At 37.8% G+C, this 26,327-nt stretch overlaps 1 protein-coding gene across 1 annotated transcript in view; it reads left to right on the top strand.

Moving 5' to 3' along the window:
• Positions 1 to 26,327, top strand: part of CLSTN2 (calsyntenin 2) — a 612,830-nt gene that overhangs the window by 435,147 nt on the left and 151,356 nt on the right. Inside the window, exons 6-7 of the mRNA XM_044669146.1 lie at positions 7,404 to 7,589; positions 24,981 to 25,229. Of these exons, the coding sequence (XP_044525081.1) occupies positions 7,404 to 7,589; positions 24,981 to 25,229 (435 nt within the window). The remainder of the gene's footprint in view (positions 1 to 7,403; positions 7,590 to 24,980; positions 25,230 to 26,327) is intronic.

Here is a 26,327-nt window from a genome sequence, read left to right as displayed (position 1 = left end):
CAATTGAAATATGATTCAAACAAGCAATGAGGCCATTTATTAGGTAAAGGCTTTGTGGCAAGATCCATGTACTACGAGATGCTATTCCTCATTTGTAGCATGGAGGTGGTATGTGATTCAAAGGGAGTCAGAATAGATATCTCCAGGCTTTTCTCTCCTCCACTCTTCTCTGAGGGAAATTTTAATTCCTGCTAGGAGGGGAAGCAGAAGCTAGCTATCAGAGGCTGCCACTCTCATCTCTTCAGGGAGAGAGAGTACTGGGTTAGAATTGTATGTACCAACTCCCTTAAATATTACTAATCTAGGGGATTTGAATTCCAGGTTCAAGCTAATTTCTGATTGCTTCTTCAATATTGTGGGAAAGATGAAATCCTTGATCCCTTTCCATCCAAATACCAGTTCTCCAATGAACACAAATTGTGATTACTAAAACATATTTATCCAAGTCAGTAGCAAAGCAGAAATCAGAAAAAGTATACAAATGAAAAAATATACAAGACAATACAGAGAGAAGGAACTTTCCCAATGAGATCAAGGTAATTCAGCTAATCCAAGAGAAAATCCTAGATCTCCTTCAAGGGGAAGTTCCCCAAAATTTCTAGGGTAGTAAACTAGGGATAGAAACATTAAGGAGAAAACTAGCTCCTCACTTGTCAAGTTGCTGCTATTGTCTTTTCCTTAAGTAGCCTGAAATGGGGTCTTTCTCAAGACTGAAAGCCAAAAAGTGCCAGAAGTGACCCAAAGAAAAATCAAGGAAGACTAAAGCTCTCCTGCTCTCCCCAACTCCATCCAACACTTTATTCAGAGCAGGGCATTCATCTCCACCAACGAAGAAAGAATCCCCACAGCTGGACCTAGAACCCAGCTCCTTCTCTTCACAATATGGGGCATGACTTTGGATATAGTGGTTTTCAATTCAGTGTCATGTCACAGGCAAGGACCTCTGACTTCATCTCTCTGAGACTAGCTCAACATTTGTAGAATAGAGGGAGTGTACTTAATGATGAAGTCTGGCAAGGAGAGCTAACACCCATTTCACTGTGGCATCTTTGATTTTTACATCTCTTTGCTTCCATGGTTTGTCAGTTTTTTGTTCCCCACTTATAGCCTCATTGTTCAGTGCAACAAGAGAGGAGAGAATGCAGAGCAAAACAACTGTTATCACAAAAGTATAATCATATAAAAATTATTGCTTATCTCAAGTATTTGCACACCATTATAGCTCTGTAGTTAACAAAATTACAGGCATCCAACAAAACAAGAAATGCCCTCATCTCTTTGCATAAAATCAGAGGCCATCAATACCTGGAACATTGTATTCTGTCCTGGTTATGGACATAATTAAGCTAAAGAGATAATCCTGAGAAGGGAATCTGTGCTCAAGGTGAATATTTTGCTGATCAAGGCCACTGTTTTCTTCCATCTGGAAAAGACAAAGGTTCAGGGAAACTTGATTAAAGGCTATAAAATCAGAAGATGGATAATAGGATTTTTGGTTTAGAGCTAGAAGAGGATGTAAATGTCATCCAATCTAACCCCTTCATTTTACAGATGAGGAAACTGAGATCCACAGAGGTGAAATAATTTTCTCAAGGACATATAGTCTCTAAGTGGAAAATATATGTTGATACCCCATCTTCTAATTCCCAGACCAGCTTCCATTCCACAGCACCATGCTGCTCTTGTAGCTTACCATGGGTAATATTCTGTTCAAAGAATCAAAATCCCAAGTGACTCAAAATGTAAAAGAATCATACACAAATTCTGGGCAATAGGAAAGTTGCACAGAATACCCCCATGTTTATGCCTTTTGGAGATCTCTTTATTACTTACTCTTATTGCCCTCACCTGTGCTTCACTGCACATGCACACACACACATACACACATATTCACTCACATTAACCAAATAGAGTTACAAAGTATATTAAGTCTTTCATTGCTACCAATGAAGCTTTGTGCTCTTGGTTTCCTGACTGTAAGTTTCTCTGTTCATGTTCTTTACTACCATTGATATTTTCCCCCCACTATCTCCAGACAGACCCTAGTGTATGGAAGAAACTGCCCTGAATTTTCAGTCAGAGGACCAGTGAACTTTGTTAACTAAGTTCACTGTGTCCCTCCCTTCATGGCATCGGACTATGAGAGAGAGTCACGTTCAAGATAAACGAGAGGACCGATGCCCCTAGTTAGAAGCAGTAACCTGGATGATGGTTCAGCAAAGGAGGTTGAGGAGTAGTAAGACAGTTAGATACTTAATAAATGTGTAATAAAATAAAAAATAGGGCCAGCTAGGTGGCACAATAGATACAGTGCTGAAACCTGAAGTCAGGAAGACTCATCTTATTGAGTTCAAGTGTAGCCTCAGATGCTTACTAGTTGTGTAACTCTGGATAAGACACTTTGTTTGCCTCAGTTTCCTCATCTGTAAAATGAGTTGAAGAAGGGAATTGCAAACCACTCCAGCATTTGCCAAGAAAACCCCAAATAGGGTCACAAAGGATCAGACATGAATGAAAAATGACTAAACAACAAAAAATGAATTAAATTGAATGGCTCTTTGTTGTTTTTTTTAATTTATTTATTTTTAAATATTTTTCCATAGATACACAATTCATGTTCTCTCCTTCCCCTTTTCACTATCCACTCCTGGAGCTGACAAGCAACTGAATGGCACTTTGGAAGCAGATTTGACCCTCCCAGAATTATAAAATTGTCAGAAACTGAGTCCAAATTATATCTCCTCTTTCTCCACTCTACTATCCTCTTTCTTCCTTCCACTCAAGCTGTTCTACTCATGTGCCTTTTCCCCTGCCCTCATCAAACTATATTCTCAGAAGTCTCATCACTCCTATTAGTCATTTCAAGGTTTTTCTAATAAGGGCAAAAGAATGAACTTCTAAATACTGGATGTCAGCCATTGAATAAATGAGATGAGGCGAAAGAGCAACACTTCTTTGAGCAGACAGCTACTGTAGGCACTGCTTACTCATGAGACATGGCCTATGGAGGTTACTGTATGCTAGGGCTTATCTGAAGATTGCATAATCCCACAGATAAATTCAAGTTCTGATACATTTTACAGTCACATTGGAATTGTGGAAGAAGTAATAAGACCCTAAAATTTCAAATCTCCTCTGTGTTTCCCAAAAAGCCTAAATAAAAGATTAAAAGTAGTTTTACTGAGGTGATTGAAGATATTTTCTATACGTAATTTATCCAAGGCATTGTGATGTTCTGGAAAATTAAGTTTTTGTATGAAAAGAAAATCAATTAAAGGCTACCACATTTTTTGTGAAGAAAGGAAACTATTTAAAACCACTAACATTGCTTAATGATTTCCAATGGTCATTCTTATATGAAGTATATAATTATAAATTATATAAATTTATATAAATATAATACATGAGAAACTGAAGCCTGATGAGAATAACAGGAACAAGAAAGAAACTGTAGCAAATATATTATTTTTTCAAATTAAAAAATTTTAATATATATAAATCTTCCTTTTCTCCATCTTGCTTCCCCACTCCCCCATTGAGAAAGAAAGAAACACAAAACCCTAATTACATGTATGTGTGTTGTGATAAAATCAAGCAAAACAAGTTGTAAGTCTTAGAATTAAAGAATCATCTAATATTAAAACAAGAGGAGATATATGACCCAACCATCTCGTTTTACAGATGAAGGAACTAAGGCTCAAATTGTTGCCAGTCAGGGGCAGCTAGGTGGCTCAGTGAATTGAGTGCCAGGCCTAGAGATGGGAGGTTCTGAGTTCAAATCTGTCCTCAGACACTGCCTAACTGTGTGATCCTGGGCAAGTCTCTTAACCTTCATTTCCCAACCCTTAATGCTCTTCTGCCTTGGAATCAACATATGGAATTGATTCTAAGATGGAAGGTAAGAACTTAAAAAAAAAAAAAGTTGCCAGCCCCATAGCTACTCAGTGGAAGAGGCTGGATTAGAACTCAGTTCATCGAACTCCCAGTTCCAGACTTTTTTCATATAAGGGGTAGCAGGAAAGGGATGCAAAGAATAAAAGAGTGATATTAAAACTTCTAGTAAAACAATTAAAAAGCATAAAGATAAAATCCATGTCTTTAGCATCACTGCATCTGAATTGAATACTGCTGGAGAATCATAGCATCCTAGATCCCAAACCAGGAGAGACAACAACACTCATGCTTTCCAGTCCTTTCATTTAACAGATGAGGAAAAGGAGGCCTTGGAAAGCTAAGTAACTTGCCCAGTCAATCAATCAAAAAACACTTAAGTGTCTGCTATGGGCTAGGGATTGTGCTAAGTTTGAGGATACCAAGAAAGCAAAAAAATAGCCCTAGCTCTCAAGAACCTCACAGTCTAAAGGGGGAGACAACATGAACAACTACATAAACAAGATATTAGTAAAACACTAATGTTTTCTTCCATTCTAGTTTTTTGCCTACTGGCTAAAGTCAAGCATCTCAGGATATATAGCTATGCAAAGCTACTGAAATCATTGCAAGTGCAATTTTTTTAAAACTGATTGATGTCTTTGTTTTGACAAAACAAATCCTTTTCAGCAAACACTCAAAGATCCCTATAGGGTACACTCCCTCAAAACAATCTTCTGACTGTTACCAGAAAAGAATTTGTTTTTTAACTTTGATGATGTGTTATTGACATTAACCAATGTATTTGACCAGAATTCTCATTCCTCTCAATGTTGTCTTTTTTAACACTGAAACTATTTTAAATGTTATGATTTACAATGAGTGAAAAAGTTTCCTTTGCTCTTTCTTTTTCTAAAGTCTTACTACATTTCTCCCAATTCTTCTTGTGTCATTCTTTGTAACTTAGTAATATTAAACTAACATATCATAGATATGAACATTTCTCTATATATCAGTCTTTTCTTGCAGTCCTCCTTGTGATATCAAAGAAGTAGAATCTCTGCTACAAACAGTTTAATAACTTTTGGTTGAACTCTTTCCTAGCAGGCTCTGCCAGCTATGATTTAGTATGCCCCTCTTCCTACAGCCCATTCTAAAAAGTTCTCTCAGCTTTTATTTTCCTTGATATGGGTAAGATGGTCTTTTAAGATTGTTTCAATTTGTGTTTTCTTATTATTAATAATCTTAAACCTTTTCAAAAAGTTGTTGATAGCTTATTTGACAACTCACTGTTCATATATTTTTATCACTTGTCTCTTGGTATTGGCCAGGAGTCTTAAAAACTGATGTCCTCTTTGTAGATTTTAGATGACAGACTTTTATCAGATATACTTGATGTAAAATTTTTCCCCAAATCAATGTCCTTTCTTCTGATCTTTTCATCTGGTTTTTAAAGGCACTTTAGTGAGCAATTCCTACACATTTGGACAGATATAGCAATATATTCGATTCTTAAGTTGCTTTCTCATTAAAAGACCCAAGTCTTATGATATAAATGGATAGTCTAATACCATGACCCATCTACCTCACAGGGTGGGAATTGTTATAGATAACTTCTGGGAAAAGATGGAGAACAGCTTGAGTGACAGATCATTGGCTATTGAACTTGGAATTTACCCAGATGGCATGAGCCAAGGGCAAAAGACAGTTGGGACCACGTCTATAAAAGCCCAGGGGTTCAGCCATTCTTGGTATCAGTCTTGAGAAGTGAATTTCTGGGAGCAGTGGATGGTGACGGGTGGGTAGGACACTAGACCTGCAGATGCAGCATCCGTACCTAATGCCTTTAGAAGTTCAGTCATCTATTACCAAACAGAGCTGAGAGATAACAACAACCCAGCTGCCAAGAAGAACATCACTACCTCTTCCTTTCCTTTGGTCTAAACCACGGCCAAGACTGACGAGGGTCCGTGAGGGGGAGAAGAATCTCCAGCCAAATACCAACTTGATACTCTTTGATTTAGATAACTTTTAGCTCCCATTAAATATAGCATAGCCATTCCCAACACCTCTTTCCTTGTCCTGATTCCTACCCCTTTTGAGCCAAAGCATTAAACCCTATTTCAAACTTGATACAAGTGAAGGCTAGCATTTGTTCCAAGGGGGCAAGCAAATAATTACAGCAAGAGGGGAAAGGGATTACCAACATCCCAGTCAGTTAGCGTTATCCATTCGATACCAATAACTAGCCCATTACCAATCTTTATCATTTAACCTAACCCCAAGCCAAGGAACCAGAGGGGCTGTTGAACAATATATACAGCTTCTCCCTCAAAAACTTTGGCTTGGGCACTATTAGTGGGTCAAGTGCTTAGCTGAGTTGATCATCCATAAGCCCTGATGGTTACCAGCGCACCTTGGTGGCCACACAGGCATCATTGTCCCACTCAGTCTAGATCCCTTTACTACCTGGGGATCTTGGGCCAGCTTTTCAGGCCCAGCTTGTAGAAGCATCTTCCTGTCTACCCTTTCTGCCAAATAGATATACCCACATTTTAAATAAAATAATGAGCATGTACAAGTTAGTATCTCTGAAATTCTTTGAGCTTCTGAGAAGAAACCTGCTACTAAAATGTTATAGGAAGAGAGGAAAGAGAACAAGTGACATTTGAAAACTGACTGGAATATAGCTTTATTATGTACATGTGCCTTCCCTAGGAACAGAGTCTTCTGGGATCATGCCACCTCCCTTCCACAGAACCATGGGAACAGGAAATCATTGTCTTCTTTTTATCTGACTTAGCTACCCATTAGAGCCAGACATTACTAGCAACTAAGGAGAGAAGAAGGAAAAGAGGAAAGAAGGCACTTACTACTTTGCCTTCTTTGTGTGGGGAGGCTCATTTTTTCCTCAGAAATAATAAATCAGAGAAGGAGCTGATTATTGGTCTTCCCTAATTACCTGTCAGGACTTTGAACATCAAAGAATGTGAGACCAAGCTGTAACATCTGCGTGGTCTCTTATTCTAAAGTATTCTGAGCCATTCATCTTTAATGATCCTGGGACCTGTATGAAAAGAAAAAGATATGACACAGATATAGCAGAATGAATCTCACTGTTTCTGATTAAGGGATTAGGACCATATCTCTTTAACCTACAGTCAAAATTGGCTAAAAATACTAAGCTGGTGGGCACCCTGGTGATGAAGCTCACAGCTGAGTCTTAGTGACATGACAAGTGCTAAAACTTACACATGAGGCGCCTAGTGGTATTCACACCAATTTAGTGAGAACCAAGTAAATTTATAAGTTTAGTGGATTTCAGAATTAGAGGTCATCCAAAATGTTACAGATTATCTTGATTGCTTCTCTCTCATTTTAACCTAGGTACAGTTTTGGCATGTGTGGACTAAATACACCTCATGGGTTTTACAAAGTGGAAATCTAGTTGAATGAACTGTTTTGAGACAAGATCAAAATCTTAATTCTGAATCTAATCATCCTTTTCCCCCTTCCTCTTCCTTTTTATTCAGACTGGGCCAAGAGAATAGAGTACAAGCCTGGTTCAGGGAGTATGCCCCTATTTCCCAGCATCCACCTGGAAACCTGCGATGGTCCTGTTTCTTCGATCCAGATAACCACAGAACTACAAACTAATTACATTGGAAAGGGATGTGATCGAGAGACATACTCTGAAAAATCTCTTCAGAAATTATGTGGTATGTTCTTCCTCTTAATTTTTCCCAGAAATAACTTTTCTAAAATATAAATATTTTAATAAAATACTTTATCAGACTTTTCATGTGTGTTCCATTATATCACATATATTTCATAGAGAGAAACAATTAGAATAGTGAAAACCAGCTTTGACGATGATTACAGTTGCAGAATCATTTGGTCTACTCTATAAGAGAAGGCAAATAAAGGAAAGTTGGTAGAGTAGGAAGATAACTAGGATCAGGACGCCCATAACTTCAATTTTATGTTTGTTTATGTCACTAGCTTGGTGCAGGACTTTGGGCAAGTCATATCTGTGGACACCAGTTTCGTCCTCTGGGAAATAAGGATGTTGGTCTAAATAACCTCTAAGGACCCTTCCTATTTTAACATTTTATAATTGTATAAAAGTGAAAGCAGGGAACTTAGGCAAGGTTAGGATAGGACTAACTCAGTAGTAGTTCCAGTTCCTCACAGTTGACAACAGAGGAATTCCCTAAACCTCTGAAATTTTGATATTTAATCATTTCAGTTACATCTGACTCTGTTACCTACATTTGGAGTTTTCTTGGCAAAAATGCTAGAGTGTTTGCCATTTCCTTCTCCAGCTCATTTTATAGATGAGAAAACTGAGACAAATAAATTTAAGGGATTTGCCCAGAATCACAGAGCTAGTAAGTGTATGAGGTCAGATTTGAACTCAGTACTTCCTGACTCTCTGGGCTTGACACTATTTTCACTGTACCACCTAGATGCCCCAAAGCTCTAAAATACACCTCCCCAATGTAAGGTGATGATGATGATGAACATTATAAAGTGCTTTAAATTTTGTGAAAGACTTTACAGATACTATTTCACTTGATTCTCACAACAACTCTGAGGTAAATGCAGTTATTATCCCGATTTTCCAAATGAGAAAAATGAAGATGGAGAGAAATTAGTTAAGTGACTTGTGGAGAATCTCACACCTAATAAACAACTAAAGTAAAATTCAAACTCAGATTTTCCTAAAAATGAATAATATGGAGATGAGTTTTGAGTGATAACATATGTTTAACCCAGTGGATTTGCTTGTCAACTCCAGGAGTGGGGAGGGGAAAGGGGAGAGAGACAACAAGAATCATGTAAACATGGAAAAAAATTTTTTTTTAAAATGCAGATTTTCCTGACACCAAGTCCAGCACTATATCCGCAACATGAGCAATTCCAAAGTCATATGCATTTGGTGAAAACCATACCCTTCACTTGCACAGCCATAGTCAGGAAAGCCAACTGTCTATCACAGAGACCTATAGAGTATAGAGACCCAGGCATATGGAGTAAGGAGAATAACTACTTAGACTGTGAAATCAAGGCATTAACTTATGACTATTACAATACTTCTTTGAAACCATTAGGCTTAGCCAGTAAGAATCTCCATTAGAGACCTTTTTGATGCTTTTGATGTTATTATCTATCTTCATGTCTCTACATAGCAGAGATTGTTAAAGTCTAAAACTTCCTGGGACAGGATTTCTAGGACAGGAATATAGGAACAGTGGAATTCTCTGCCCCACTAATTTAATTCCAACTGTGGGTAGCAGGAAGGCATCGGGATATTGGCCTGAGCTAGTTAAATTGCTAGATGGAAGGCACTGCTAAGAATTAATCTCAAACTGGTTTTATCAGGCTTTTGTCTGAGATTGTGGCTCTGAAGTTCCATCTGTTTTTTCTCTCCATAAATGACATGTGGTGAAGAAAACAATGCTTTCACAAAATAAATCAAAAGGGGTATATCTCTTTCAATTATCTGCATGTTTCAAGCAAAAGAGAATGGGAGGCATTAAATTATTGGGAAAATTGCTTCAGATTCTCCACTTTCCTTTGCTGGCAGAGAAGCAGCTTTAAGATCTTTGTTTTACTTCAAACAACTATTCTATTTCATTCCCTCTTAACCTGAAATGTCATGGGGGGAAAGCCCACAGTACCCTGAGTTATAGTTATTTTCAAACTTGCCCTAGCTAAGAAGGAAATTATGAAATCAGCTTGTCACAGATCAGATGAGTCCACAGACATAAGCCGGCGCTTTGATTTTGAATGTTCTTGGAAGGAGATGAGGAGATGCTGGTAGAGAAAGATTTTCAGGGGAAAGATGCTAAAACTCTATCAGGGCATGTTAGCACAGTTACATTTAATCTTCGTTACCAACCTCTTTATCCTCATATGAAGGCTACTTAATTCACTCTGGAAAAGAGTTTCCTCAAGGAATAACCTTATCCAGTCATAGGAACAAATTCTTTGAAAAAAAAAAAAAAAAGAAACTTGCATTTCTCTCCCAGTGACATGGAGGGCAGTGTTACCTTGATCAGTTAAGGAGAACTAATTGGTGGAGGGGAGGTTGCGTATGTGTCTGGTGTTCCTTGCAGTACAATTTCGCACCTTCTAATTAGGAATCTAATTTATGAATTACCATATGAGGTGGCTTGGGATGTTAGGGAAGACAGGTGAAAAATGTATTTAAAATGCAAGGCTTTTGTTTTGCTTCGTCTAGACTTTGTTTTCAAAAATGTAGCTTCTGCTTTCACATTCAGGATAGAAGGTACACTATATCACATTGAAAATTTGGTCATTCTGATGGTTCCAAACATGTTGGATTCAAGTAAAAATCTTTTCCTTGTTTTATATAGATAGGAATGCAGCCTACTGCAACGTTTTCCCATTGAGACACTGTTGTGACTCATTGGGGGAACCATGAGAAAAATAACTTTGTTGGGTCATGGAGTCCTGGATTTCCAAGCTCCCCTTGACAAATTGATGGGATTTTTTAGATTCCTGTAAAGAGAACTATAGTAAGAGGGAATATGTCATCGGAACCAGTGTGGAGTGGTGAAAGGAGCACTGGATTGGATATCAGAAGACCTAGTTATGTTGGCCAAGTTTCCTCCTCCATAAAATGAGATCTGACCTTTCCGGTGATAGGCTATCTCTACTCTAGAGAAATCCCCTGATTCCTACCCTTTCCCCTTTTCCGAAACCCCCTGCAGCAAAAATCTAATGTGCTTTTGACCTTCTGAATTGGAACCTTTAAACTTCCCAGATAATTGGCACCTTGCTGCCTATGACAGTACAGATGAGAAATGAGTCATCTGTTCTTAAGTGAGACTCTTCTCATTCCTATAAAATGCTTGGCCTTCTTCAGTATCCCTAAGCTGCCCTAACATATGGAGTAAAGATGGACTATGAGGTCTGATTCATCTAAGTGGAGATAGCTGGCTATAAATTTGTTAAATTCTGGAATCAGCCTCTCTATCATGGCCTAAAGGCTGAGGCTATATGGTCCCTGATTTTATCCCTTCTCCAACCCACTTTAGAGATATTTGTCCCAGTCCTAATATCAGAAGTCAGTGGTTCCCTGGTTTTGGAGGTGTTTCCTGCCATCCAGTTTGAGGAAAAATACTGTCCCAGAATTGCTCCCTTTTTTGATACTTTGGGTGTCTCCAATGAAGTTACATGTCCTTCTCTTCAATGTACCAAGTTAATGGACCTGGCGTTTTTAGTACTGATGTGCTCTCCTGGTTCTATGAAGTCCCATCAAGTCCTAAAAGCATAAATAATGATGATGATGGAAGCAGTGCATCCTCACAATCAGTCAATCAAAGAACAAGCAAAATTTATAAAGGGCCTTCACTTTTTAAAAAAATTGTGCTAGTCACTGAGGATACAAAGACAAAAATGAAGTAGTCCTCTCAAGAAAGTTACATTCTATAAAGGAAAACCGCAGTACATTGGCCTATATTTGGAGTCAGAAGACTTAGATTCAAATCCTGGATCTTGATACCTGTATGACCTCAAGCAAGTCAATTACCCTCTAGGGTCCACCATTTCCTTATCTATAAACAAAACAATTCAGACTAGGTGATGCCTAACATTGTTTTCAGCTTTAAATCCTCTAATCCTCTGATAACAGTCATTTTCCAAATACTTTATAGATTATTCAAATAATCTATAATAAATATTATAAATAATCAAATAATCTTAATCAGAACAAGTGATTCTGAGATTTCCATTTATCAAAAAAAAAATGGCTCTTGAGAGCCAGAAAATGGATGGAAAACCCTTATCAAACACTTCCTATGGGATGGGCATCATACTAAGTACTGAGTACACAAATACAAGCAAGCAAGATGGCCCTGCCCCTCAGAGAGTTTACATTCTAATAGGAAAAGACATGGAATTGTAGAGGTGGAGGAGGCAGTATTAACCGAGTGGTGTGGCTTGGAAATGTCCATGAAGTGGCTCAGTGGTCTGATTCCTGGAAAGATAAGGTGAAAGCTCACCTATCAGATATTAGAGACCCTGGACAAGAGTCTGGTAGAGAGGAGGAGGGCCCAAATTCAGGCAGCATTATTTGGAGATATATGGGAAGAAAGAATGCCTGTGGGTAAGGAGAGACAGACAGACAGAGAGAAACAGACAGAGAGGCAGACAGAGAGACAGAGACAGAGAACAAAAGAACATGAGCAAAAATGAAAGAAGGAGATAAATAGGAAGGGGCAAAGCAGAAATACAGGCAGAGATAGAGAGTAAGTGAATGGATGAATGAATGAATGTTGGAGGAGGCGGGAACCACATTTATGGATGTAGCTTGCAAGGTTGTCTGCTTCCCTTTTGCCAACTGAGTGACTGGCTCTTGGTTTGAATATAAGGTAGATGAATGAAAGCAGGGAGATTCCCCATAGACTGTTAAACTCTTCTAGAACACATTTCCTCACTACTCTCATAAGATATTGGCCCCAAATCACAGTGGTAGACAGATAGGAAGTGATAAATTAGGATATACCAATTGACATCTTGATTGGAGAAATGAGTGCATTCATTATCTATTACTTAGAGTAGTTTTGTATCCTTAGCACTAAGCTCAGAGTCTGGAGAATAGTAAGCACATAATAAATGTTTATCGAATTGAATATCCTACCCCAAGTGAATGGGAAATGTTAAAAATGGGCAAGGCTCAGAAGATAAGCCTAACTATGTAAAGTGAGTTGAGACTTTGAAGAAGTTATCCACATAATTCAAGTACAAACCAGAGATTTTACTGAAATAAAATATCTTCTAGGTTTAGTTTGGGCAATATTTTAATTTTCAGGTTCTAACTTAGAAGTTTTATTAAAGCTCTCAATAGAACATAGACCCCAAGAATTCAAATTTAGGGGCGGAAGGAACTTTAGCTTGGTTTGTGTGTTAGAAATTCATATTTGATAGTTAGATTCATTTTGGAATTCAGCAAAGTAGTATAGTTCGTTCTGTTATGTGGTTTACAATTTAGCTTGGTGTGAGATATTAGCCTAAACACTTCTTCCTGAAACACCCAGGAGATTAAGCTCTGAGCTTTGTTGGTGGCTGGGTGTTTGTTTTGTTTTTCTTTTTTCTTCAAAGATCTGTGATTTCATCTGTGTGAATACTCCCACAATCTTTGTAGATCATATCCTGTTCACAGTTTAGGGAATATTCTCCACGAGTTGTTGACTGAAAACACTTGATCACTTGCTAGTCAACTCTCTGGTGATGAGCCTTTCCAAATCTAACTAGCCTAATCCTCAGATAACAGACATACATAGTCCATAGCAGAGCCCAGATGCTAAGTAGGACCTGTCTGAGTTTGTTCTCGGCTGATATTGCCTTTACCTCTATGCTAAGATGAAGCCTCACAGTATAGGAGAGGAGAATTCTCTTGAATTCCCCAGATAATACATCTGTTTACTTTACACATATAGATAGGAAATCATTAATAAAGCATAAACAAAGAAACAAGTGATAATTGTCCTGTTTTTTGTTGTTGTTATTCTACATTGAAGGTTCAGTTTAAATCCTATCTTATATGAAAATCTTTTCCCCAATCTCCCTCATTGCTAGTTTTCTCTCATTTATGCTCTATGTGTACATATATGTAAATAACACATATTCATATATACACATATATGCCCATGTGCATATCTTATATGTACATAGTTGTTAGTATATTGTTTTCTCCATTAGAATGTAAATTTCTCAAGGGCAGGGACTATGTTTTTGACATTTTTTTTGTATCCCTAGGACTTAGCACAATGCCTAGCACATAGCAGATGTTTAATAAATACTTGTTGATTGAAAGGAACATAGGATGTAACTCATCTCTCTGGGGTCTTGAAGCTCCTTGACTTGTGTTTCAGCATCCATGATAAGCTGAAAGGGCAGGCTCACATGCTTTGAATTTCCTTGAGAGAAATTTCTCTGGCTCAGACAGGCTCCTTCTCAAGGAATGACCAATGGACCAAAGAAAGTGACTAATTTACTTATTGGAGAAATAGACATCCATTATCTGTTACTTGAAAAGTCCTCTTATATGTTGTCCCCCACATGCAATGCTATCTTCTGCTGAATAACCCCTGCTAATAATGGGAAATATTATAAATGAGCAATATATAAATTATTATAAATACCATAAATTGTAAAGTCTGCTTAAATATGCAAACTGAAAAAGGGCATATTCATATTAGCTGCATAACTGAAGACAGAACTAGGGACTTGACTCAAATGAAATGCTAAACCTTACCTGGTCATGGTAGGGAATGCATAGAACCCTGGAAATATGAATAGCAGTCATATTCTTTTTTTAAAAGCTTAAGTTAATTTAATTCAGCTTAATAAGTATTTCTAAGTTTTACTCTATGCTGAACTCTATGATAATCTTCCTAAAGTACCATTTTAACATGTTGCTTCCTTGTTCAAAGGCTTTTGATGGTTCCCCATTTCCTACCACATCAAATCTTAATTCCTTTGCTTAATTCTTAAGACCTTTTTCAGTTACAGCCCGACCCACCTCTTCAATCGTATTTCCCACAGTTCTTTAGCATACACCTTTCATTCTGGTCAGAGAAGTCTTTATCCTCTCTCTGATATAATGAAAAAAATCACTAGATTTGAAATAAGGAGAACTGAGATTGTACCTTGGCTCCAATACCTGTTAGCTGTGAGTGACCCAAGGGTGTGCTAGAGCCAGCTTGAATCAGCTAAAGAGGGAAGATTGTAAAGTTTTCATTATGAACATTTTTACACCTCCGAAGTTGGCAAATGCTACAAATCAGGGCTTGATTTATTATCTGGCTGCTTTTCTAGACTTTAGAAAGTGATGGAGAAAATGTTAATAATGCAGATTGCACTTAAAAATATATCAGGTATACAATTCTCCTCCTCACTCCCTGAAAACTGGTTGTTAAACATTTACCAGCATATGGCCATGGATTCTTTACCTTTCCATATCTGTTTTCTTTCTTATAAAGTGGTGATAATGATACTTGCATGGAAAGCAATCCTTTTCAAAATCGATTAAACTTTCTTGCATCCTGTTCTGGTTTTGAATGTATACTAATCTATCTAAGAAGAATACAAATAATCTTTATCATCCACAACATCAGGTATAGAAGGAAGTATCAAATAATGCAGCTAGCACTTGATAAATTGATAAATCTGAGTTGCTTAATTGAAAAGATATAGTTCTTGACCTTGAGTCCATACAAGAGAAGTTACTGAAAGGATCTGGGGTTCCTAGGTCTCTTGGATTCCCTACTTCACTGTCTTCATTTTATTATAGCTCTAATGTGACATACATGTAGATATGGAGCTCAGATTTCAGTGAGTAAAGTGGAAGGACCATTTTAATTCCTCTCACTTGTCTCTCTGTCCCTTCCCTCCCACCTAAAGTCATGTGTTGTGATTAAAAATTCAGAGAGACTTGGTTTCAGGTAAGGAAATCAATTTATTGATCAAGCTAGCAACAATCAATAAATTTGTTGATCGATGATCTCTCTTAGTGATCAAAGACAAAGAAATTCCACTGTGTGGATCATTAAATACAATTTTGGAAGCTCAGTATTCAATCCTCTCCTAGACATCCCAAAATGTCTCTAATTAATGAACAGCCAGTGAGGAGGTGGTCTATCATTCTCTCAGTCCTTCCCCAATTCCTTGATTGATGATGGAAAAATCACATCCCACATCCTATGATCCCAACATCTAGCAGGAAGAATCAAATTTTTCCTGGTCAGTAGTGACTTTGTTTAATACTTTTTAATGCAAAATTCAAGGACTTTATCTTGCTATTCATATCCATACCTGGTCTAAGTTGGCTTCTATTTCTCAAGCAAGAAAGAAACTATACTCTCACAATGGAAGATGCTCTAGGGTAGGACATGCCTTGAATTTTCTAGGAACAAAGGAATGAGGAAAGAGGTCAGAGGAACAAACCTGAGCCTCAATTCAAAACTTAGAAACAGAAATAACTTAATATATTAGAAATAAATCTAACCTGCCCAGAACTAGTTCCAACTTAACACAAGTTGTCTTGTAATTTGATCCATTTCATACCAATGGACTTAAAAGAAGCTTGAGTCTACTTTGTTCTAAGATTCCTTCCCTGGAAAAGTTGTTGGTTCCATGCAGGTCTACTATAGCCTCTCATCTCATAGAACTTATGTGCACAGCTCATAGTATTTAGGACATTTTGACAAAGAGTACTTAAGTGTTCAGCCTGAGCCAAGTACTGTGCTAAGTGCTAAGAATACAGAGAAAGGAAAAAATTAGGAGCTTGTATTCAATGAGAGAAAGTACATGAAAAAATGCATACAGAATATATACAGGGTAAATGGTAGGCACTTACAAAACATATATGTGTGTGTATGTATATATATGTGAATACATATAAATATAATTGAGAAGTAATCTCAGAGGGAAGGCACTAATCATGTGATGTGAAGGGTAGTGGGAGAGTAGCTTAAGAAAGACCTCTTATAGAAGGTATTAGGATACTTTTGCAAAGACACAGAGATGGGGGATGATATACCATGTAGATTTGCTGTTGTTCAACCATTTTCAGTTATTTTTGACTCTTTGTGACCCTATTTGAGATTTTCTTGGCAAAGGTATTACAGTGGTTTGCCATTACCTTCTTCAGGTCTTTTTACAATTGAGGAAACTGAGGCAACCAGCGTTAACTTACCCAGGGTAACATAGCTAGTGCTTGAGGTTATATTTGAATTCAAGTTTTCCTGAGTCTAAGTCTAGTGTCCATCCACCGTGCCACCTAGCTAATGATATGAGGGAAAGGAATGCAAACAGGTCAGAGAAATTTTGCATACCGAGCAGTGTGCAGGACATAGCCACATGCCCTGGAACCAGAGGCTATGTTCTAAGAATGAGAGGACATTATAAAGAAGAACAAACAGAGCAGCCAGGGGGATTTTGGACTTCTTGTGGGGGGTAAAGCCTAGAGCTGACAGCTTCCTCCCAATTGGGATCTCTACAAGCTAAGGAGGAGGTTTGAATCCTTTCCTCTTGATCCTGTGATCCTGTTCAGATTTATCCTTCATACCTGTGATCCAAACGAGTTCCTGTGTCCTAAGAGAGAGTGTTCCAAACTGCTGTGAAGATTTCTGCCAGCCAACCAGTAACTGTCTGTGAGATAGTCCTGAAGCCATCTTGAGCCTAACCCAAAGAGGTTTGATCCCTGAAATAAAGGGATCGGCCTAACTGGGCTGAGAGACTATAAATCTAACCAAAACGTTATCTGGGAGGATTAGTAGCTCAGGTGGTTAGTTAGTCGGGATTTTCTAGACAGACAGTGTAGTGACAGGCAGCCTGAAGACCAGAAGACACCTTTGCAGGAGTTGTAGAAAAAGGGGGTTGGCTTAGCTAGAAACTTTTAGATTAGGGCATCCTACCCCTAATCCTCCCTTCGAATTTATTTTGGTTTTAAAATAAACCCTTGAACTGTTTTGTAAACTGCCTGAGCTTTTGAGAAGTGCACTGAGCCTAGAGAAGGTCTGCCTGGGCCTCCTCACTGTGGGATACCCTCAATCTTGGTATCTCACATCTACAACAACAACCAGAGAGGCCAACCACCTATTTCACCGCCCATTCCATGTGGAAGAAACAACTAATAAGCCAGTTTGAATAAAATGAAGAGTGTATTAAGTGGAGTAATGTGCAATAAGACTGAAAAGTAGTCAGACATTGAAAACTCTAAATGCCAATCTGAAGAACTTTTATATGTTGTTTGAAAAGTCATAGAGAGCCACTTATGTTTCTTGGACAACAGAATAACAGGGTCCAATCTGTTGTTTAGAATCCTCACTTTAGCAACTCTATGTCAAAGATTAGAGAGCAGAGAAACTGAAAGTTTCTAGTCCCAAGATAATAGAATTTAAAACAATTTTACAGGGGAAGATAGGTAGCACAGTGGGTAGAGCACCATGCCTGGAGTCAGGAAGTCCTGGAAACTTAGTATGGATTCTAGAACATTAGAAGAAGGTTTTTGTTTTTTTTTTTAATCTTACAGATGGGGAAACCAAGGCAGTGAGAGATGAAGGGATTTGCCCATCACCATCCAAGTAGTTAGAAGCATAGGCAAGAATTCAAATCCAGATCTTTTGATTCTAAATCCTGAGGGGTGAGGGTTCCCCAACTGTGCTACTTCGAATCTCTTAATTTAATATAGTCTGACTGGCCCCAGAGGGACCACCATGCATGATTCTTTATCATTTCCAAATGAGCTTCTTAAATACATACTGATGAGCAGATGATGTGATTCAGACTTTGCAAAATGACAACTTATGTTTATAAACTGCATTCCCCTGAGTCTGGGTCGGGGAGGAGAAAAGATGACGCAAAATCTTGAGAGAGCACAAACCGTTATTTTTCGTTTTAGTGCACCAAGAAATGAAAACAAATTTTTGAAGTTTATGATCGTCTGTGCCATCTGGGTAAATTGAGTTTGATGTTTTCAAATAGGTAACATCTGTGTGTGAGGCAATACAACCTGCTGTTCTACCCACAATTAGAGACTCCACGGCAAGCAAAGACTGTCCTTGTACAGAGGAGTCTAAAGAGAGAGTTGCTGATGGGAGGACCCCACCAAGTGCCAAATTAACGCTCCAGTTTCAATAAGAATCTGATCTGAAAAATAACTTCTTTTGAAACACAGAGCACCTGGAGCAAAAAACATTCTGTAATGAGATTGGATTTGCCCAGGTAGCAGGTTGGAGATGATGGAGCTGAATGCTAAATGAACAGTAAGAGAAGAATATCTGCTTGCAATGGTATTTGCAAAGCCCAGCATGGAAGGGGAAAGGGGAAGGAAAGCATTCAGCTTGTTGAAGTGCATCTTTATCATTTCTAGGGTCCCCTCTCTGCCATTTCCCTTCCCTTCAAGGTGCTGTCTTCTTCTGACCTTAGGCATCCAAAGCCCCTGTACCCTCCTTCCTATTCAAACCTACTCTTCAGCAAGATATGATAAACCTGTTTATGATGAGTATTAATTAGGTAGAAGGCACAAAATGTTCCTGCCCCTTTGGGGGTATTTATATTTCAAAAAAGGACAAAGCATTAAGCCAAATAATTGAAACTCTAAGGACAGAATTTCAAGGAAAAGCAGGCATGATTAGGGAAGTAGAGAGAGACTGCTGGAATTTCGTTTCAAAGATAACCATTCCCAAGGATAATACAGAGGCAGCTGTGGCTCACTTGTTAACATCACTGGGTCTGGAATCAGGAAGACTGGAGTTCAAATATAGCCACATAATACTTCCAAGCTTTGTGATCTTGGGAAAGACCCTTAATTCTTTGATTGCCTGACAAAAAAAAATCCACTGGATCCACTGGAGAAGGAAATGGCAAACCACTCTAATATCCTTGCCAAGAAAAGGGATCATGAAGTGGTCAAACATAATTAGACAATTGAACAATAAATAAGGATAACACAGACAAGACTAACCTTTTCAGGGTTGAATCTCACAGAGGGCCACACAAACTAATGTATATCTCATAAATATAATGTAATGAAGGAATGGAAACCTGATACTGCTGTAGCTGCAAGACCTGGAGACTTTGTCCCGGTCTGACCCTGTAGCCAGTGAAATACATCTTCATGATATTGCAAATTATTCTAGCTCTTTCTGGAGAACACATTGGATCAAGATGATCATCATCACAATTAAAGCTCTGTTACTGTCTAGTAAATGTTGCTCATAGAATACCATTTTTGAGGCTGGAAATCAAGGTCATTGCTTCCAGTCAATGCTGGTTTGTGTTTCCACTACCATCCTCACCTCATTTCAGGGGATAGTATGCATGGTGGAGGGATTGGAATGGCCTGATGTAGATGGAGACTTGAGCTGAATTTTAAAGTCATCTAGAAATCCTGAGGGATTGAAATGCATGATTCCATAGATATGGTCAGCCTTATATATAAGAATAGCTGACTACTTCTAGAATGGTGTTGTTATGGGACACAGAAATAGCCTTTGTCGCTTCTCTACTAGCAGCAATGCAATGATATAGGACAATTCTGAGGGACTTATGAAAAAGAATGCTATCTACATCCAGAGGAAGAACTGTGGGAGTAGAAACACTGAAGAAAAACATTTCCTTGATCACATAGTTTGATGGGGATATGATTGGGGAAGTAGACTCTAAATGATCACTATTGCAAATATTAATAATATGGAAATAGGTCTTGATCAATGATACATGTAAAACCCAGTGGAATTGCTCGTTGGCTACAGGAGGAGGGAGGGAAGAATGGAGGTAAAGAATACGAATCATGTAACCATGGGAAAGTATTCTCAATTAATAAATAAATTAACTAATTATTAAATCTTTTTTTAAAAAGAAATTGCTTTTGTCCCCCAATCCTACCCCATTTATTTTCTAAGGTTTAAAGATCCTTCGATGAGGTATAAAGCCTTCTATTTTACCATTAGAATTTTTTCAAATCATTCAGGCTCATCTTTGATCAACCCATCAGTTTAAGCTAGCTAAACTAAAGAAAAAAGAGAAGACAGTCCAGGAGAGAGTCTTAGGGAATACTCATAGTTATGGGGAATGAATGATATTTTATTCTCTTCTCTAAATCCATCTATTCTAGCTTTACTTATTCCTTGTATGTATTCTCTTCTTTTAGTTCTTACTGCTACCACTCCATTTTAGGTTATCTCCATCTCTCATCTCATCTATGGAAACAGCCTCCAAATTTCTTCCAATGAACATTTGTGTGGTATCTAATATATACTTGTTTCATTTGTCACCAAATAAAGCTTCCTAAATCACAACTCTAATCATACTAGCTCCTTCCTTGTTGCCTGTTGTTTTCACTGTTGTCGTTCATCATTTCAGATGTGTCAGACACTTTGTGACCCCGTTTGGGGTCTTCTTGGCAAAGATATTGGAGTGGTCTGCCAGTTCATTTTGCAGATGAGGAAACTGAGGCAAATAGTGTTAAGTGACTTGCCCAAGGTCACACAGTTAGTGTTTAAGGCCTGATTTGAACTCTAGAAGATGAGTCTTCCTGACTCCAGACCCTAGGGCCCTATCCATTGTGCCATAGATATACTTCTATTGGCCACTGATAAAAGTTCAATTTCAGGATCACAATGTCCAAAAGGGATTCCATTGATCATCTAGTCTTATATATGCAAAAGGGAAGCTCCCCTACAATACATCAAAAGACATGAAGATCTTAAGAAGAAAATAAACTACCATCTCCTGAGACATCTGATTCAAGTTTGAGACATTTGAAACTAATTAAAATGAGTTTCTAATTATTAGAAAGTTTTTCCTTACATCAAACCTAAATTTGCCTCAACAGCTTCCTGCTGTTGCTTCTAGGTCTATCTTGAGAAGTGACACTAAACAAATCTCATCCTGTTTCCACATGCCAGCCCTTCAGTCAGGTGAATGCAGCTATCACACTCCTTTGTCCTAGTTCTCTTTCTGAGATAAACATCCCAAATCCCTTCAACTGAACTGCAGATGGTATGCCCTTAGGCCTTTCACCAAGCCAGCCACCCCTCCCCTGACTGTTCTTAAGGTTGTCAGTGTCTTTCCCAAAATGTAGGACCTAGAACTCAAGGAAATACTTTGGCTGCTGTCCAGCACTCTCTCTAGATAGACACAGGAAAAATATTTTAACAAATCCTAAGACTGCATTCTCAATCACAATTGGCTCATATTTAAATTGTGGTTAGAGAAGGAGAGGTAATAGTGGGAGTAAGAAAAGGAAGTATAAGAGAAGTATAGGTGGTGATGATGGTAGTGGTTATAGTGGTGATAGTAGTAATAACAGGAGCAGTAGTGTTAGTAATAGCAGAAATAGTGGTAATACATTTTGGATGGCAGTTTGGAACTATATCCAAAGGGCTTTAAATGACTGCCTACCCTTTGATACAGCCATACCACTGCTGGGTTTATACCCCAAAGAGATAATAAGGAAAAAGACTTGTACAAAAATATTTATAGCCATGCCCTTTGTGGTGGCAAAAAATTGGAAAATGAGGGGATTCCCTTCAATTGGGGAATGGCCAAACAAATTGTGGTATCTGTTGATGATGGAATACTATTGTGCTAAAAGGAATAATGAACTGGAGGAATTCCATGTGAACTGGAATCACCTCCAGGAATTGATGCAAAGTGAAATGAGCAAAACCAGGAGAACATTATACACAGAGACAGATATACTGTGGCACAATCAAATATAACAGACTTCTCTACTAGCAGCAATGCAATGATCCAGGACAGTTCTGAGGGACCTGTGAGAAAGAACACTGTCCACACCCAGAGAAAGAACTGTGGAAGTAGAAACACAGAAGAAAAACAACTGTTTGATCACATGATTCGATGGGGATATGATGATATGATTGGGGATGTAGACTCTAAACTATCACCCTAGTGAAAATATCAATAATATGGAATTAGGTCTTGATCACTGACACGTGTAAAACCCAGCAGAATTGCACATAGGCTATGGGAAAGGGAGGAAGGAGGAGGGCAGAGAAAGAACATGAATCATGTAACCATGGAAATATTTTCTTAATAAAAATAATTTTTACAAGAGTAGTGGTAATTGTAATAGTGGTAGTAGCCACAGTGATAGTAGAAATGGTGGTAGTAGCAACATTTATATAATGCTTTAAGGTTTATAGAACACTTTATAAATATTTTCTTACTTTAGCCTCCTAACAGCCATGGGATGTAGGTGTTATTATCAGCATACTATAGATGAATAAATAGAGGCAGACAAAGATTAAGTGAATTACCCAGAGTCATGTACCTAGAAAGTGTCCGAGGCTAGATTTGACCTCAGGTCATCCTGACTCCAAATCTGGTGTTCCGTTCATTGCATCACCTGGTTGACACCCTACATTTACTACCAGATCTTTTTCAGATGAACTTCTGCCTAGCTTCCTCTTCTTATACTTGGGAATTAGACTTTGGAATCCTTGTCTCTATTAACTGTCATGTTATTAGGATCAATCCTATATTCTATTGATATATTTTTAGATTCTACCAGGTCATTTGCCATTTCTGACCCTTCACTTTCTGGCCCTAGCCTATCTCTCCCACCTCATCACAAATTTCTTCCTCACTCCAATCAAACTAAAATGACATTCCTGTCCTATTTCTTCCTACCTCCAGGACTCTGCTCACACTGTATCCTCCTCTTGCAGTGGGTATCTCAACTATCTCCTCCTCTTGAAGTCATACCTAAAAGACACAGCTCAGAACCCATAATAATTTAATAAATATGAACTGCGTTGGTTTATAAATCTGCAGTGAACACTAATAATTGTTTCTCCATGAGAGAGAATTAACTAGGAATCATAAATGGCATTTTAGAAGCACAAAGTCTTTAGCCATGGTCACTGTTCAGTATAAAGTATAATATTGATCCAAATGTATGTATGTTGATTTGTCTATGTCAGTCAATTAATTAGAAATATTTATTTATTGCCTGCTGTGTGTCTGATATTATGCTAGACACCGAAGATACAAAAATAAAAACAGAACAGAATTAGCAATAGACAAAATACTTACCTATTTTAATGCCTCTCTTCTCCTTTATATGTCGATCATTCTCAATAATCAACCAACAATTATTTATTAAGCCTTTGTTGTGTGCCAGGCATTGTGCTAAGGTATCCAAATTCTTCCTTTCTTCAAAGCTCAGCTCAAGTACCACATCCACAATGAAGCCTTCTTTGATGTCCTCCCCTCCTTTATATTATCCAGTAATACAACAAATTATGTAGAGTACTGAACTGGAAACAAGATGACGAGTTCAAATTCCACTTCAGACATTTATTAGCTTTGTGACCTTTGGTAGATCATCAAACTCCATGAATTTCAGAAGAGTATAATAATAGCACACACTTTACTGAGATGCTCTGAGGATCAAATGAGATAATATGTGTAAATTACTCTTTAAAATACTATATTAAACAATAAACATTAATATTAAAACTATATAACATTATGGTATTAAACATTAAAATACCTTATAAGTATTAGTTATTATTATTCTTTTTCATACCATTTGTTTTTGCATACAACTTAGTCTTATCTTCCAAATGGATTTTAAGTACCTTGTAGAGTGTAGTCTTGTTTAATACTTCTGAGTCTTCTAAAACTTTTTTTTTTTTAATTTAAAAGCCTTACCACCTTCCATCTTGGAATCAATACTCTGTATTGGTTCCAAGCCAGAAAAGCAGTAAGGGCTAGGAAATGGAGGTTAAGTGACTTGACCAGAGTCACACAGCTAGGAAGTGTCTGAGGCCAGATTTGAACCCAGGACTTTCTGTCTCTAAGCCTGGCTCTCAATCCACTGAGCTGCCCCTCTAAAACTTCTAACAGAGGGACATGGATGTACTACATGTTCTAAGGCAGTGATGTCCTACTCAGAAGAAAAACTATACATGAGGATACCTATAGGCTGCATATCAATTTAGAAAACCACACATTAACATTAATTTTGTTTTACTGTATTTTTATTTTGCTAAGTATTTCCCATTTATGACTTAACCTAGTTAGGCCTCATATATACTCTGGAACATTGTGGAACATGTGTTTGACACCTCTATTTTAACTTTTTTTTAATTAAATGTATTTTATTTATTTTTAAATTTTTTCCATGGTTACAGGATTCTTGTTGTTTCCTTCCCTTCTTCTCTTTCCTGCTCCTGGAGTTGCCAAGCAATTTCACTGGGTTATACATATATTATCATTCAAATCCCATTTCCATATGATTCATTTTTTAATAATCTTTTAAAGCCAAACCTCCAAATCATGTACCATATAAACAAATGACACCTCTATTTTTAAAGGCTAAGAGTTTCTAGATAGAATACCGGTGATCATTAAGTCCTCAAACCCTCTATTTATTGCCTTCTAGCCCTTCTTGAAGCATTATTGATCTTCTTTAGTGTTAAGGAGAGAATGAAAGGGTATGGGAAATAGAGGTCTTATTTGAGAGATCATGTCCCTATGTTCAAAGACACCAGAGTAGATAGATATAATCCTTGACTCTTTTTATTTTATACCTTCTGCAGGAGCTTCTTCAGGAGCCATAGACCTCTTGCCTTCTCCCAGTGCAGCCACCAACTGGACAGTTGGACTTCTGGTAGACAATAATGACATGATCTTCAAATTTGATGGCAAACAGGGTGCGAAGATTCCAGATGGGATTGTCCCCAAGAATTTAACAGATCAATTTACCATCACCATGTGGATGAAACATGGCCCAAGCCCTGGAGTGAGAGCAGAAAAAGAAACCATTCTCTGCAATTCAGATAAAACTGGTGAGTGTCTGACATTTTTCTTGACTTCCCTCAAGTCATAAACTCCATAACTTCTGAGGAAGACATGAATGATCCCCAGCTGAAGAGATTATTGGAAGGGAGAGTAGAAAGAACAGAGAAAAAGATGACAGTGCTACATTCTTCAAAATGCTTTCATGTCTTTCTTACTCTGCTTAGTTCTCAGGTCCACAGATACAGTAGCATTGAAGGAAAAGCTCACTGACCCATATAGATATTGGGTCTATTATCTCAGGCTCATCAGCAACATGTTCTTATCATCTGAGATAACAAAGTCATTATACATGAACCAGCACCAGGCAACATAAAAGCCGTGGGCAGTAGGTTCTAGCTATATAATGCAAAGTCGTATAGAGTATGATTTAAAGTTGTCATCCTGCATTTACTTTTGCAAAGTGTTTTCCCATCCATCATCTAATTTAACATTGCAGGACCCTTCTTTCTCCTCTCCAAATGCCACCCCCTCACTCCTTGAAGATGGCAAAGCAGTTACCATCATTCCCATTTTGCAAACGCACACACAAAAAAAGTTAGTGACATAAACAAAATCAGATAGTTAAGGACTGGCAGAGCCAGAGTTCTGAAGCCCCAGGCTCTCTCTCTACTAGAACATGTTACCCATATTTGTTCAATGTGAACAATAAAAAAAGATAATTGAATCACTCAAGGAACAATTTTCTTGATTTTTAGGGAGTGATATAAAGTAAACCCTTTAAAGCTTGCTCAGCACTGACACCAACATTTATTTTCCTTTTTTGACCTTTGAAAGATTTTTAAACATTTCTTTAAGAAAAAAAAATCTACTTATATCTCATCCTTAGGTTAAGAGTCCCTCCTTTTTGTCTAATGAATTTTAAAGCACCAATAAAGAGGCTAATTTTCTTGATCAGAATTAATACCTGACATAGGCTGCCAAGACCTTGGCTGTTCATAGTTGAATTTCCTACTAATGTGTGTTTAGGTAGAGTTGTTCTAATCCTTGCAAAGAATCCTAAGTCAGAAAATAAGATTTGATAAGGTCCTAGAATCATACATCTAGAGCTAGAAAGTACTTTGTTGTTGTTGTTTTGTCAATTAGTC

Source organism: Gracilinanus agilis, chromosome 3 (assembly GCF_016433145.1).
Source record: "Gracilinanus agilis isolate LMUSP501 chromosome 3, AgileGrace, whole genome shotgun sequence".
NCBI lineage: Eukaryota > Metazoa > Chordata > Mammalia > Didelphimorphia > Didelphidae > Gracilinanus > Gracilinanus agilis.
The sequence above is the reverse complement of the archived record's forward strand: the minus strand, read 5'-3'. Positions and strand labels throughout refer to the sequence as shown.